We start from the raw sequence: 14,430 nt of genomic DNA on the forward strand, positions 1-14,430 counted from the left end.
TGTCATTGTTTTTGAGCAAACTAGCTTATAGATTACAGGAAGGCTAACGTATTCATACTAAAAGCCAAATAGCTTCGATTTTAATATTACAGCTTTACTTTTGTTTAAAGATTATTATTATTGACATCATTGTACTTTTTTTCCCCCTGAGGTGAACTGATCATGTACATTTTTCTTGCACCAAACTAATTTTGAGCTAAACATGGTCTGTTTTGAACTCTGCTTATGTTGGGGTGAATACCAAAAATTTCAACCCTTAGGGGCCATTCACACAGAACACGTTTTTAACAGCAAAAGGTTGCAGCCTTAGGTCAGTGGAGCAAAAAAAACCTAATTTTTTAAAAGTTCTTCATTTAACATGAGCACTGTGTTTTTAGAGCACCATGTCATGCACGAAACGCTGCAAAAGAACCGAGACGCAGCAGTGAGTCGCAGCAGTCAAACACGTCCGTCTAGCACGTTCACATTGAAAACAATGGAAAAGTAGCACAGTCGAATGGAAAACACCTTGTGTGAATGGCTCCTTAGAATTAGACTTATGTAAACACCCTCTTATATGACTGGCTATGGGATTGGTTTAAGAATAATAGTATCTGTCCTACTTCCCTTAATAGTATTTTACTGGGACTGGAAGAACTAGTGGCTGAATACTAATGAAAGACATTGGATGATATATTGGATGATATTTGGCCACTTGGTCAGTTTAAAGAAGAGTTTGTCTTACTTTGTTCAGTTCCTAGTGACAGCTTTATCTATGGATTGTAAACATGTTCTGTTGTTGTTCTGTTTTCGTTTTGAGTAAATCTTATGTAAAATAAGTTTTCATTTGAGCAAATCTGTCTTTAACTCATTTGTATCAGAATTACACTACCATTCAAAAGTTTGGGGTTGGTATTTTTTTTAATGTTTTTTCAAAAAAGCCTCTTTTTCGCACCAAGCCTGCATATACTTAAACAAAAGAAATACAGTAATATTGTGAGATTTTACATTTTAAAATAAAAGGTTTGCTATTCTAATCTATTTTAAAATGTAATTTAATTTATATTTCAGCATCATCACTCCAGTCTTCAGTGTGTCACATGATCCTTCAGAAATCATTCTAATATGATGATTTGCTGCTCAAGAAACATTTCTCATTATTATCTTTTTACTATTGAAAGAGTTGTGCTGCTTAAAGGATTAGTTCACTTCAAAATGAAAATTTATTTTTTCAGTCGAAAAGAAATTACGTTTTTTGAGGAAAACATTCCAGGATTTTTCTCCAAACCATTCACTTCAATGGCAACCAATTTGTTGAAGGTCCAAATCAATGCAGTTTCAATGACTTCGAAGGGCTTCAGAGGCTCTGCGAGATCCCAAACGAGGAATAGGGTGGTATCTAGCGAAACGATCTAACAAAAATTTACCTCAATTGCTCATCTTGTGCTACTCTGCGACGTGCCAAAGATTTCATAATCACGTCGAAAATGTCACACTAGATGTAGGCGGAAGTACCGCCCCCGTGTTTACGAAGCGCACATGCGATTGCGAAGACTAATACAAACGTCCTTTAGCACAACAAGAGGTAAAACAACGATGTCGGACGATTTTGAAGTTGAAGATGGAGTATTTTTTGGCAAAGGGTGTATTAGTCCTTGCACGTTTGCTTGGGCGGTACTTCCGCCTATGTCTAGTGTGACCTTTCCGACGTGATTGCGCAATCCTTGGCACGTCGCAGAGCAGCGCAAGATGAGCAATTTATGTTAAAAAATATATTCATGTTTTTTTATGACCGATGGTTTCGCTAGATAAGACCCTATTCCTTGTCTGGGATCGCGCAGAGCCTCTGAAGCCCTTCCTTTGAAACTGCATTGATTTGGACCTTCAACATTTTGGTTGCCATGGAAGTCAATGCTGTGGAGGAAAATCCTGGAAGGTTTTCCTCAAAAAACTTATTTTCTTTTTGATCTTGGATGAGACGGGGGTGAGTAAAATATCAGGACATTTTCATTTTGGAGTGAAACTAATCTTTTAATATTTTTGTGGAAACAGTGGTACATTATGTGATAAATACAAAAAGTTCAAAAGAACAGACGATCCCTCCTCCCGCATTATGAACCCTGTAGATGCTGGCATTTATAATGTAATTTTCTAGAGAAACGTCCATTAAATCAAGCATTGTTGCGAATTGGCAGTGCTCTCCCTCTCAGCCAGTACACAAGATTCTGCACACAAAAGACAATGATAAAATCTATAAAATATCTTCTCTTTTCTGGCAGGTGAATGCGGATGCCAGCAGGCTGAGCCATGCTGGATCAGGGCCTTCCCTGTCCCACGGCGGCCCACAGTATCCTCAGATAGCCATGAACAGCTGCAAGTACAATGGGGGCATAGTCAGACCACTCGGCAGTCTGGGGGCGTCCCGGAGGAACCTAGCAGAGCTGGACTCTGAGACACAGCCTTTGCAGACCCTGCACACTTCCGGCCTGGAGGTGGTGGTCTCCAAAGGGAACGGGGAAGACCCTAGTAAGCTGTCCAGCGAGAACCTTGTGAGGCAAAGACCGTGCAGCACTCCGCATAAGAAGAACAAGGACATTGGCTATAAGCTCGGGCACCGGAGGGTGCTGTTCGAGAAACGCAAGCGCCTTAGTGACTACGCCCTGATTTTTGGAATGTTTGGGATTGTTGTCATGGTGACGGAGACTGAACTCTCCTGGGGAGTTTATACAAAGGTAAGAGCTCCTCTGACATGGATATTCTCAAGTTTTGAGTGGCCTTAAAGGGTTAGTTCACCCAAAAATGAAAATTATCCCATGATTTACTCACCCTTAAGTCATCCTAGTCAAGTCAACTATATATATATATATAGCGCTTTTTACAATGCAGATTGTTTCAAAGCAGCTTCAGTGTTAAACAGGAAAATAATGCAACAGGATTTGATTCGGCTGTACAGCCGCTCCGGAGAAAACGGTGATGTCATCAGCTCATTCCAATTATCATACAGTGACAATGTGGGCATATCACTAATTTAGGTTATAAAGTTAATTTAGTTTACTAATTAGATTAATTTGGATATTTAATTGAAAATTTAGTGTCCCCAACTGAGAATGCCAAGCCAAAGGCAACAGTGGCAAGGAACCAAAACTCCATCAGGAGCATAATGGAGAAAAATAAACCTTGGGAGAAACCAGGCTCAGTCGGGGCGCCAGTTCTCCTCTGGCCAATTAACAAACAGCGTATGATTATTATTCTGGCAACCTTACAGGTCAAGAGGTAATATTAGATCGGAATATTCGAAAGATCGGAGTCATCACGCCGGAGTCGGGTTTTTTAAGGATGACGTATCTATTAAACAATTATTAAATTGCAATATTCGAAAGAACGGAGTCGTCACGCCTAGGTGTATATGACATTCTTCTTTCAGACGAATAAAATCAGAGTTGTATTAAAAAAAGTCCTGGCTTTTCCAAGCTTTACAATGGCAGTGAATGGCTGATTCATTTTTGAAGTCCATAAAAGTGCATCTAGCCATCATATAACTGCTCCACACAGCTCCGGGGGCTTAATAAAGACCTTCTGAAGCAAAGTGGCACGTTTGTGTAAGAAAAATATCCATATTTAAAACTTTCTAGACTAATATAACTAACTTCTGGTGGACTTCAGGTACAAGCTTGATGCTGGGCGCTATTCACTGCCATTTATATGGATTTAAAAAAACAAAAAACAAAGATCCTTTTGTGGTCTGAAAAAGAAAGAAGGGCATATGGCATTAGAACAACACCAGGGTGAGTAAATGATGACTTCATTTTCATTTTAGGGTGAACTATCCCTTTAAATCACTCTTAAAATGTCTGAATTTCATTGCATTAGATGAAAAATATCTAGCCAAGTGGCAAGCAAAAGAGAATGGCTGATCTACAAGTTAGACCAGCGCTTAACAGCATAAACCTGAACCATCATTAAAATTCATGCTTGTGTAAGGTGGTCTTTTTAAAGAGGGCAGTGATGTATCACAAGATATTGCATGTTGACCTCTGTAAGATCAGCTTTATACAACTTATATCATCTTTAGTACTTTGATTTATACCATGTAATTAAATGCTGCAGCATATTGAAGTCTGGGATCGATCTATTTATGACCGTTTAAAAACACTAAAGGATACATTCATCATTGACATCTGCTACTTTGTGTGCACTTGCTTAATGGATAGAAGCATCAAAGACTGTGAACTCTTCATAACATGTTCTTGACCATTTTTCATACAAGCATTTGCACTCTTTCCCTCAGAATGAGCCAATAGGCCTTACCCTTAAATATATCCTCAATTAATTATTTAAGGGACCTTAATGGGCTCATCTATAGTAAATGCATGCAATCTTTACTTAGAGTTGTGCTCATCAGACCTTCAAAAATGCTATTTTTGAAAGAAAAGAGGATGATTGTATATTATCATTGAAGACATTTAATCACAGTGGGCCACATTGTCAATGCAGGGGTCTTTGGGTTGGTTCAAAGTTTTCTGTTATGAGATTCTCATATGGTGCTACAATAAATCTGTGCAGTTTCTTTAGACCTAAGTGAATGGCTGGCCCTGTAGCTAGTTAGACAATCCCTGGAGTGGAGCTTTCTTTTTTTTTTACCTCCCCCTAAAGCATATTTCAGTGCCTTAGCCAGCACATCATGTTCCAGTGTATCAGCAGAGTCAGACAGGTTTAATGAGCTCCAATTGCACTGATCTCATAATGAGGATTGTCATCCAGAGAGAAAGAACAAGAGCTAAGATTGAGGGACAGAACAAGATTATTGTTGTTAGTTCCTTAGATCTTATGGTGTGCTTTGTGCGCTAAAATCAGTGTTGGCTACATCTGTTGGTATTAGTTGTGAACAGACTATATTTCCCAGCTGAAAAAGAATCAACAAGCTGGTTTTAGATGGTTGGCCTGGAGTTATATTAATAAATATCCTTATGCTTCCAAGCTTTATAATGGCATTGACGGTGTCCATTGTGTTTGAAACTCAAAAAAGTGCATCCGTCCATCATAAACATACTCCACACGATCCCCGGGGGGTTAATAAAGGCCTTCTGAAGCGATGCGATGCATTTGTGTAAGAAAAATATATATATTTAACACGTTTTGAAGTAAAATATCTAGCCTCCGCCAGACCGCCTTCCTTATTCAACTTATGATAAAAGTGCAACTGATGCAACGTATGACATTGAACGTAGTGTAAGCGTTTTGAACTGTGAGGCGTTACACTTTCTTCGTAAGTTGAATACGGAAGGCGGTCTGGCGGAAGCTAGATATTTTACTGTATAAAGTTTTAAATATGGATACTTTTCTTACAAAAACCCAATGGCCTTTATGAACCCCCGGAGCTGTGTGGAGTACGTTTATCATGATAGATGCACTTTTTTGCCATTATAAAGCTTGGAAGCGTCAGGACTAGGCCTGTCATGATAACTACTTTTTGTTTTGTGATATATTGTCCCAGAAATAATTGCGATAAACGATATTATTGTCATTTTAAGACTATTTTATGCCGCTGAATATATAATCCTAATATAACAGCATAATAACGCAAGTAGACCTACACACTTTCAAATGACAAACTTTTAATTCTTTAGATCATGGAAATTAACGGTAAAAAATATATCATTGTAGTAAAACGTTGTTTGTACGGGAAGAAGGAGGCGGGAACCGGCGAACAATCAAAGTATTTAATAAAACATAAACACAAAATAAAATGGCGGCGACAGCCCCTCACGGTCGACTGCCGCCTACACACACACAAACACAAAACGAAAACGAAAACGAAAACTCGCGGACGACTGCAGCGTGCACATAACAAAAACGTCCAGGCCTGGTCCTCTCTCGTCCCTCACTGTCGTCGCTCCTCCTTTATACTCCCTCACTCCTCCGCCGAGATCGCTGCGGCTCGCAGCTGGCGCTCATCCTCTCTGATGAGCGCCGCCTCGTCCCGCCCTCACGGTCCCTCGGCCTCGCTGCTCGCCACAATCATCCTATATAAAAAAAAAAAAATTGAATAAATTGTAAATAAACATTTTCCCTTGTGAAACGGCTTTAACACTCGTCATTCTGTGTTGACATTTATATGTGCACCGGAAAAGGGGATTGCGGCTTTGAAATCGAGTCCATTTGGGCTTATTCTTCCAAACTGTCAGTAGTTGTCAGGAAAACACTATAATGCCTCAATTGGCGCCTTTTTTTAACCTGTCGATAACCGCTTTGTGTGTGAAGGAACGGCCCGAGAACCACTTTCGCCTCCGTCATGGAAAACATACAAGATGACAGCACAATCGAGTAAAATGTTGGTGACATTCATTATCATATAAACATAATGGCTGAGATATTGCATCTCAAAAAATTATTGAGGTCATCTACATATATTGTGCGATATATCGATATATTGATTATTGCGACAGGCCTAGTCAGGATATTTATTAATATAAATATTATATAATAATATTGTCATTTACACCTAGGTTTGAGGTTGAGTAAATAATGGGGTAATTTTAATTTTAAATGGAACTAATCCTTTAATACTAAGGATGCATTAAATTGATCAAAAATGGTAGTGCAGACATTTATAATGTTACAAAATATATTTAAAATAAATGGTGTTCTTTTAAACTTACTATACATCAAATAATCCTGAAAAAATTTAACACATTAAGCAGTGGAGCTGTTTTCAACTTTGGTAATAATAATAAATGTTTCTTGAGCAGCAAATCAGCATATTAGAATGATTTCTAAAGGATATATATATATGGATATGTATATGTATATATATATATGTATATGTATGTGTATATGTGTGTTCAGTCATATTCAAAAAATTCCATTCTCAAAGGAATCGATAACTCAAAATGCAAATGCTAATTCTTCCTGGTTTTTAGGACTAAAAACTGAACTGTTCTACACAATTAGCTTTCATGCATCAGAAATAAAAAATGAATCATCCACAAACTGCGGTATGTTGCATATAGCACATGTTCAAGACTTGTTCACACTATACTGTAGCTGTCAAGAAATGGTTTGTGTATCCCTCATAAATACATTTGCTCTTGTGGAAGACTCTTTTATCCAAAGCGAAATTAAAATTCATCAAAGGCATACGTTTTCTAAGTGTGCGTGTTCCTTGGTAATCAAACTGTCATGACTGGCATTTCTAGCACACACAAAAAAAGTTCCACCGTATGAACATAAAAAATTGAAACTAATGTTGTTTTTTTCACTGTTTCTGCAGGAATCCTCATATTCATTTGCACTGAAATGCCTTATTAGCCTCTCCACTGTAATTCTGCTCTGTCTGATCATTATGTACCACGCACGAGAGATCCAGGTAAGCAGCCGACTCAGCCTTGGAAGTCATAAACTAGAGTAGTGACTGAGACAGGAGCCTAAAAGATTACAGAGGAAACACTTATGCCAATTCCTAATGACTTATAGTAGCAGCAGCCCTGGCTTTTGTAATTCCCGATATCTGCATTCAGTGCCTGTGCCATTTTACCTATCCATTAAAAGGTCTTTATAGGAAAGACACTGATTTTGATTAATGTTTGTATTACAAGTGGGGCTTATGGCTAATAGGAGATGTAATTCAATACAGGCCTGTCAATCAGTTGCTTTGTGAGTATTATTTAATGACTTGGAACATCAGATGATGGTCAAATTACAGAATGGATGAACAATTGAAAACCTTTATTCCTGATTGAAACAAAAGAGAAGAAAAATCCATATCATAGTAATAATACTAAAACCACCACAAAGAATGTTTTTATATTACTTGTATATTATAATATTAGACTATAATAGATTATGGTACATATTACACAATATCATTTTAATTATTAAATAATATAAACGTTTGTTAATTGCTGAATGCACAACACACACACTTCCTGTTTTGCAGTGAACATTACAGTCTTGTTTAGAGATTTTGCTAGTTCCTTAAAAAATGTCTTTGTCTAACGTCTAGCTCTTCATGGTGGACAATGGAGCAGATGACTGGCGGATAGCCATGACGTACGAGCGTATCTTCTTCATCGTTTTGGAGCTGCTGGTGTGTGCCATCCACCCTATTCCAGGTCAGTACGTCTTCACCTGGTCTGCCCGCCTGGCCTACACCTACTATCCATCTGTGGCGGATGCAGACGTGGACATCATCCTCTCCATCCCCATGTTCCTGCGGCTGTATCTGATTGGACGAGTCATGCTCCTGCACAGTAAGCTCTTTACGGACGCCTCGTCACGCAGTATCGGAGCCCTCAATAAGATCAACTTTAACACACGCTTTGTCATGAAGACTTTGATGACTATCTGCCCAGGCACTGTCCTGCTGGTTTTCAGCATATCATCATGGATCATTGCTGCCTGGACAGTGCATGTCTGTGAAAGGTGAGATAAACCTTTGATTTCTTAAGAAACACTGTTTGTATTCCACACAGAAATGAACTCAGCCCTCATGTTGTTCCAAACCTGTATAATTTTCTTTTGTCAATGGAACACAAAATGTGACTTTCTGGTTGAGAAAAAACATCCTGGCTGCTCTTTTCTCATTTCCATATAATCTAAGATTCAGAATGTCTAAAAAGCACCATAAAGTTGTCAATTTGATTCATGCACTATTTTCCATGTCTTTTGATGTCATGCTGTAATTTGTGTACTGAACAGATCGAAATTATAACCATGAGCCAATGATGCTGACATACTGTTTGTTTGTCCGTACTGCCAAACATTTCAGAGTTTAGTAGAAATATGGGGACGTTGTGTCTCGTCTGTCCTTCGCTCAAAGCTATCATATGGCTTCAGAAGCATTGGAATATGGCTCATAAGTCATATTGACTACTTGTTTGGTACTTTTGTCATTTTAAAGGGTTAGTTCACCCAAAAATGAAAATTCTGTCATCAATTACTCACCCAAATGTCGGTTCAAACCCGTAAGACTTTCGTTCATATTCTAAACACAAATGAAGAAAAGTTCAATTAAATCTGAGATTTCTGTCCCTCCATTGACAGTCTATGCAACTACCACTTTGACATTTCGGAAAATTCATAGAGATCGTAAAACTAATCCATATGAATTGAGAGGTTTAGTCCCAATCTTCTGATGAGTCTTGATCACTTTATACGATGAACAGATTACATTTAGGGTTTTATTCACATATAAACACTTATCAGCGAACATAAACAGAAGCTCAACTGAACCTGCTAGATACGTGAGAACAAACCTCATTGGTTGTTGAGGAAGCTCAAACGTGCTGCATAACACATGAGAATGAACCTCATTGGTTGTTGAGGAAGCTCAAACGTGCTGCGTAACACACGAGAATGAACCTCATTGGTTGTTGAGGAAGCTCAAACGTGCTGCGTAACACATGAGAATGAACCTCATTGGTTCTCGAACATCAAGAAAGCTTGAGCTTTTAATGACAGAATTTTAATTTTTGGGTGAACTATCCCTTTAAAGCTCAAATCTCAAGTCCCCAGTCACTTTCATTGTATAGTAAAGAGTGGCCACTAGGATATGCTTCCACAGAAGAAAGTCAGTCATGGGTTTGAAAAAACATGAAGGTGACAAAATAACTTTTTTGAGTGAGCGATTTCTTTAACTATTTATGTATTTTTTTCCCCATCAAACGCAGTTGGTCAAGGCCCTATGTTGTTGCCTTTATAAACTGTGATGTGATGTCAGTGGCAAGCGGACGTATGCGTGTTTCATTGTTCATGGTTTTGTTCTATGTTTCTCCCACATGGCTGCTGCTGGATAGGGGTCCAAAGTGAGTCTGTGATCTGCAAGGAAAAACTATTACTTGGCTCTTAGCTTCTGCTCATCTCTCTTGATGAGCTATACTGGCACAACGGCAAATTGCTGGCGTCCTGGAAATCCCAAATTCTTTTCTTTTCCAATTTCAGATCCATTTGTTTTCTCCTATAAATGGTCAGGCATTTTATAGCCTCTGTTATAGAGAGGTCTTAGTGTTAGGTAATTACATTCTTGAGTCATTCTTGGGATTTTGGGATTTTCACGCAGCTGACACCATGTGTCAACATGGTGGTCATCATGTTCATGGCAGCCTGTTCTTTTCCTGAAGCGCTGTCAGATATGTGACCTTTTCTGCTGCTCTAAAGTGCTATTCTTACCAAGATACCATCTTGACCTAGACCTTGAGGGAGAGTAAAGATCCAGTATGTTGTCATGACCCATAAACATAGAGAGAGCAGCACGGCTATGCTAATCAGGTCATCCTGAGCCCTTTAGCCAGGTTCTGCGCCCACTTCTTACCCATTAGACTATATGTGCTACATCATCTGCTATTTCTTCACTGCACTGCACCATAACATTAGTCCATAGTGTGAATATATGGGGTTTCTTCAACTATGGGCAATTTTCACTTCTAGAATATAGACACACTGTTCACACTCTTTGTTCAGTAACAATGTCTAACAACCGACATTAATGCATAACAGGAGAATTGGTATTTTTCCCTTTTTATCACCATTTCCACGGTCTTATTATTTAATAACATTCTGTGGATAGATTTTGTGTATCCTAAGTGCAATTACAGTTTCAACAAATGTTTTCCACACATATTTACAGTATGGCTGTGTTGTCAATTAGATATATGAAATGTTAAAATATTGATTTGTTTGATTATTATAGACATCATTTTTATATCTATAATAATCAAACAAATCAATATTTTAACAAAAAAACAATAATAATAATAATAATAAAATAATAAAAAATATTTTATGATATTATTTCATATTTTCTGACTGAAAATAATGATTTAAATAATCTATTTCAACTAATTCATAAAAAATTTTTTTAACCTAAACTGTACAGAATCTTACTTCTCACACATTTTCCACTTAATATTACAGCATGGTTGTGTAAAATATACTATCTTTATGATGGTTTTGCATATTTTATGACTAAAAAAATCTGGAACAAGGATAAAAAAAATACAAGTGAAAGTGTAATAAAAGTCCCCATAGTTGTGAAACACCCATGTCGCCATTTAAGTTGATTTCTCAATGTTTATCGTTTTGAGAAACCTAACAAACTTTTTGTGGTTTACTTAAAAAATAAATCTTGTTTTAAGCAAACCTATATGTTGTTACTGGAAAGCAAGACAAAAATACAGATTTAGAAAAAGATTTTTTGCAGTGTGGTTGAGAAAAAGTGCTGAGGACACCAACTAAGCTAATATGCTAGTCAGGTGTCATGCTAGCTTGTTATACTTCTGTATTGCCATGTTCTGTATAAGAGTTACAGTGGATGTATCTGTCTGGGGAATGGAGAGGTGCTTTATCAGCACCTTTGGAACCCTCTGGGACTCTGTATTTCCCCCTCGCTTCACCCCTAAACGGCCACAGTTACTTCCTCGTTTTAAATCATTTGTTGGCAGGCTAGTCGACAGGCCTCATTTAATAGCACTCAAGCTAATGAGTCCTCTGTTAAATTCATGGGCATAAAAGCTGGATGCCCACTGATTGATTCATTAGAACATAAATGTAGTTACCCCGAAGTCAGCACATGGACTGCTCATGCTGTTGGAACATGCATTTGAGGCGAAGTCCTCGTTTTGAAACTTTGACATCATCATCATTGTCATCATTTTTTAATTGTTTTATCCTTTATGTTTGTTTAAGGGTGTTTGGGGCGAGTGTTTCTTGAACAGAGTGGACTGTTTTGTTATGAATGTTTTTATCTGAAAGAATCAACGTGGTATTCTGTTCCCTTTACAGAAATTTACCATGGTAACTAACCACAGTGTCACCAAAAATACCTGTGCAAACACAAACAGAAACGTCCCGAAAGCTTCTAATAATGTTTGATGGCGGCGAATATTAAATTACCACAGTTTTATTCCAGTAGCCGTTACTGTAGTAACCGGCGGGAATTGCGGTTACCCTGGTAAAATTTTGTAAGGGTTGAATCTATGCTTAAGCTTCTTTGATGTGTACAAATGAAGCGCTCAAACAAATGTTCTCTGATTTGAGATAATGCTAAAGTGCCTTTGTTGAAATCACTGCCTGAATGCTCTTATTTGTTCCATATTGTCAGAGCGGTGCATTATGTGAGTTCATGGCAGCTTTGGATTTGGTTACACTGCCAGCATGTTTTTCCATATACCCTCTTTATGCTTGTGTAATGGACAGTGACTTCCACAATAGTTTTACACCGATGCATTCTCCACACAAGACCGAGCTAGAACACTGGGGGAAGAAGAGCAAGCCATCTAATGGGCCCTGGCTGCCCTCTTGTTCATACGAGCAGAATATGGACATCACTCCTTTGAAATTACGTACACAAAGGCACCTTGATTTATATTTGGGCTGTCCGCCTTTTATCCAGTGCGGTCAGGCCTGAATATTGATATATGCTGCTGCATTCAATACTTATTGATATTGCACTTTAGGTCGTTTTTAAGATTACCCTTCAAATGTAATTGGGCTTCTCAAAGACCCCTAATGTAAAGTGTACCTGGCCACTGATTCGGACAGGTCATTCTTTATGTTTGAGCTGTGCAACAGTGTCCATGTGCAGTGCTGTTCAAATTTCAAGGGAATATTTTTTATATAGCTTTTGTAACTTTATCATTTAGTATAGGACAACTCAGTGAAAAAAATCAATGAAAATATGATTGCAGCAGCACATCATATTAAGTCGGGGTCAGAAAACCTGGAAATATATATTTTTTTCAACGTTTTAAATTATTTCAGTAATTTAACTAATGAATTAACTTAGATTTTAACCTGAGTTACAAGTTTTTCTGGTTTTTTTGTTTGTCAACATAAATGTTGATTCTATTATATTTATTAACTTATTTAAATATTATAAATGATTAATTAATTCAGATTTAAACTGGACTGAGGTGCAAGAATCACTTCAAGTATTTTTTTTCCAGTTAATTTTTTGTCAACATAAATGTAGACAGTTGTATATTTATTAATTTAGTTTAATGTATTTAAATTAATTAAATAATCAAAATAATTAATTAATTTATGTTTTAACCTGAACAAAGGTACAATAATTATTCCTTTAAGTATTTTTTGTGGTTCAGTTTTTTTTGTTAACATAGAGCGTGTGTGTGTTTATATACGTTTATGTATAATGTATGCATATATATATTTATTTCAATAATCTAAATAATTCATTTAGATTTTAATCTAAACTCGGGTAAAACAATTATTCACATTTTCTGGTTCATTTTGTTTAACATAAATGTAGATAGAGTGTGTATATAATTGATTTAAATAATTAATTAATTTAGATTTTAACCTGAAATGAAGTTTTTTTCAAAAAGTCAACAAAGTTTATATTTAATAATTTGTATCCATTTAAATGTATTTAAAATTTCTAAATTTTTTATTAAATGTACTTCTTTTTTTATATATATAAACTTATACTGGGGTCACCTTTAACTTTTTCTTTTCTGAGATTTATTCTATGAGGTATTGATTAGTCACTTTCGAATTAATCCCAAGTTTTTTTCTTGTTATTTTATCTCATCAGATACCATGATAAATTGGAAGTCACCAGTAACTTCTTGGGAGCCATGTGGTTAATTTCCATAACCTTCCTGTCCATTGGTTATGGTGACATGGTGCCTAACACGTACTGTGGGAAGGGAGTGTGTCTCCTTACTGGAATCATGGTGCGTCTCTCCTTTACCCTAATAATTATACAAATCTTACATTAAATTCTATTTTTGAGACATTTATGTCCTTGTGAGTTTATCTGCATATATTTTACAGTTATTAGTGTCCACTCAGCCATAACATCATTAGACCATAAAGCCATTTTGTGGAGGAACTGTTTATAAAAAAAATACATGTCAAGTCTTGAATGAAATTCTGTTTTTGAGACATTTACATCCTTGTGAGTTTATCTGCATATTTTTCACAGTAATTAATATCCACTCAGCCATAACGTTGTCAAGCTGTGAACCCATTTTATAGAGGAACTGTATACAGTATATAAAAACTTTCTGAACTATCTCTCTATGGCCCTGTTTACACCTGGTATTAAGATGCATTTTGGTTGATCGGATCACAAGTGGACGATTTTAAATACAAGTGTAAACGGGGTCATAAATATATCAAGCTTGTCCACTTTCGATCACTTCCAGAGGTGCCTTCGTAGTGTAGATGCTCATGTGGTCTTCGCCTACTGACCTGATGCGGGAAACGTGCTAGCCAGACAGGATTTAAACTCTGTTGGCTGAAGACCCAAGTTTGGTTTGAAGATGAAAAACGTACCAAGCACAATGTTCTCTCACAATCCTGATTTCTAACATGCACTCACAGCGTTCGCCATGGTCTTGTGGCTGTCAGAGCACAAACGAAAGCCTCTGCTCTCTTGTGTACCAAGCACAATGTTCTCTCACATTGTTGGAGCTAATTTTGTCCATTAGA

The 14,430-nt window shown here is 37.1% G+C and overlaps 1 protein-coding gene across 1 annotated transcript in view; it reads left to right on the forward strand.

Annotated features, from left to right (window-relative positions):
* kcnn1b (potassium intermediate/small conductance calcium-activated channel, subfamily N, member 1b) overlaps window positions 1-14,430 on the forward strand; it is a gene marked incomplete at both ends in the record, with an annotated part of 36,616 nt that overhangs the window by 9,718 nt on the left and 12,468 nt on the right. Inside the window, 4 exons of the mRNA XM_079827837.1 lie at window positions 2,259-2,711; window positions 7,250-7,345; window positions 7,982-8,400; window positions 13,529-13,670. Coding sequence (XP_079683963.1) covers window positions 2,259-2,711; window positions 7,250-7,345; window positions 7,982-8,400; window positions 13,529-13,670 — 1,110 coding nt within the window. The remainder of the gene's footprint in view (window positions 1-2,258; window positions 2,712-7,249; window positions 7,346-7,981; window positions 8,401-13,528; window positions 13,671-14,430) is intronic.

The sequence above is a fragment of the Gobio gobio genome (genome assembly GCF_949357685.1).
Source record: "Gobio gobio genome assembly, chromosome: 10".
NCBI classification, from domain to species: Eukaryota; Metazoa; Chordata; class Actinopteri; order Cypriniformes; family Gobionidae; genus Gobio; species Gobio gobio.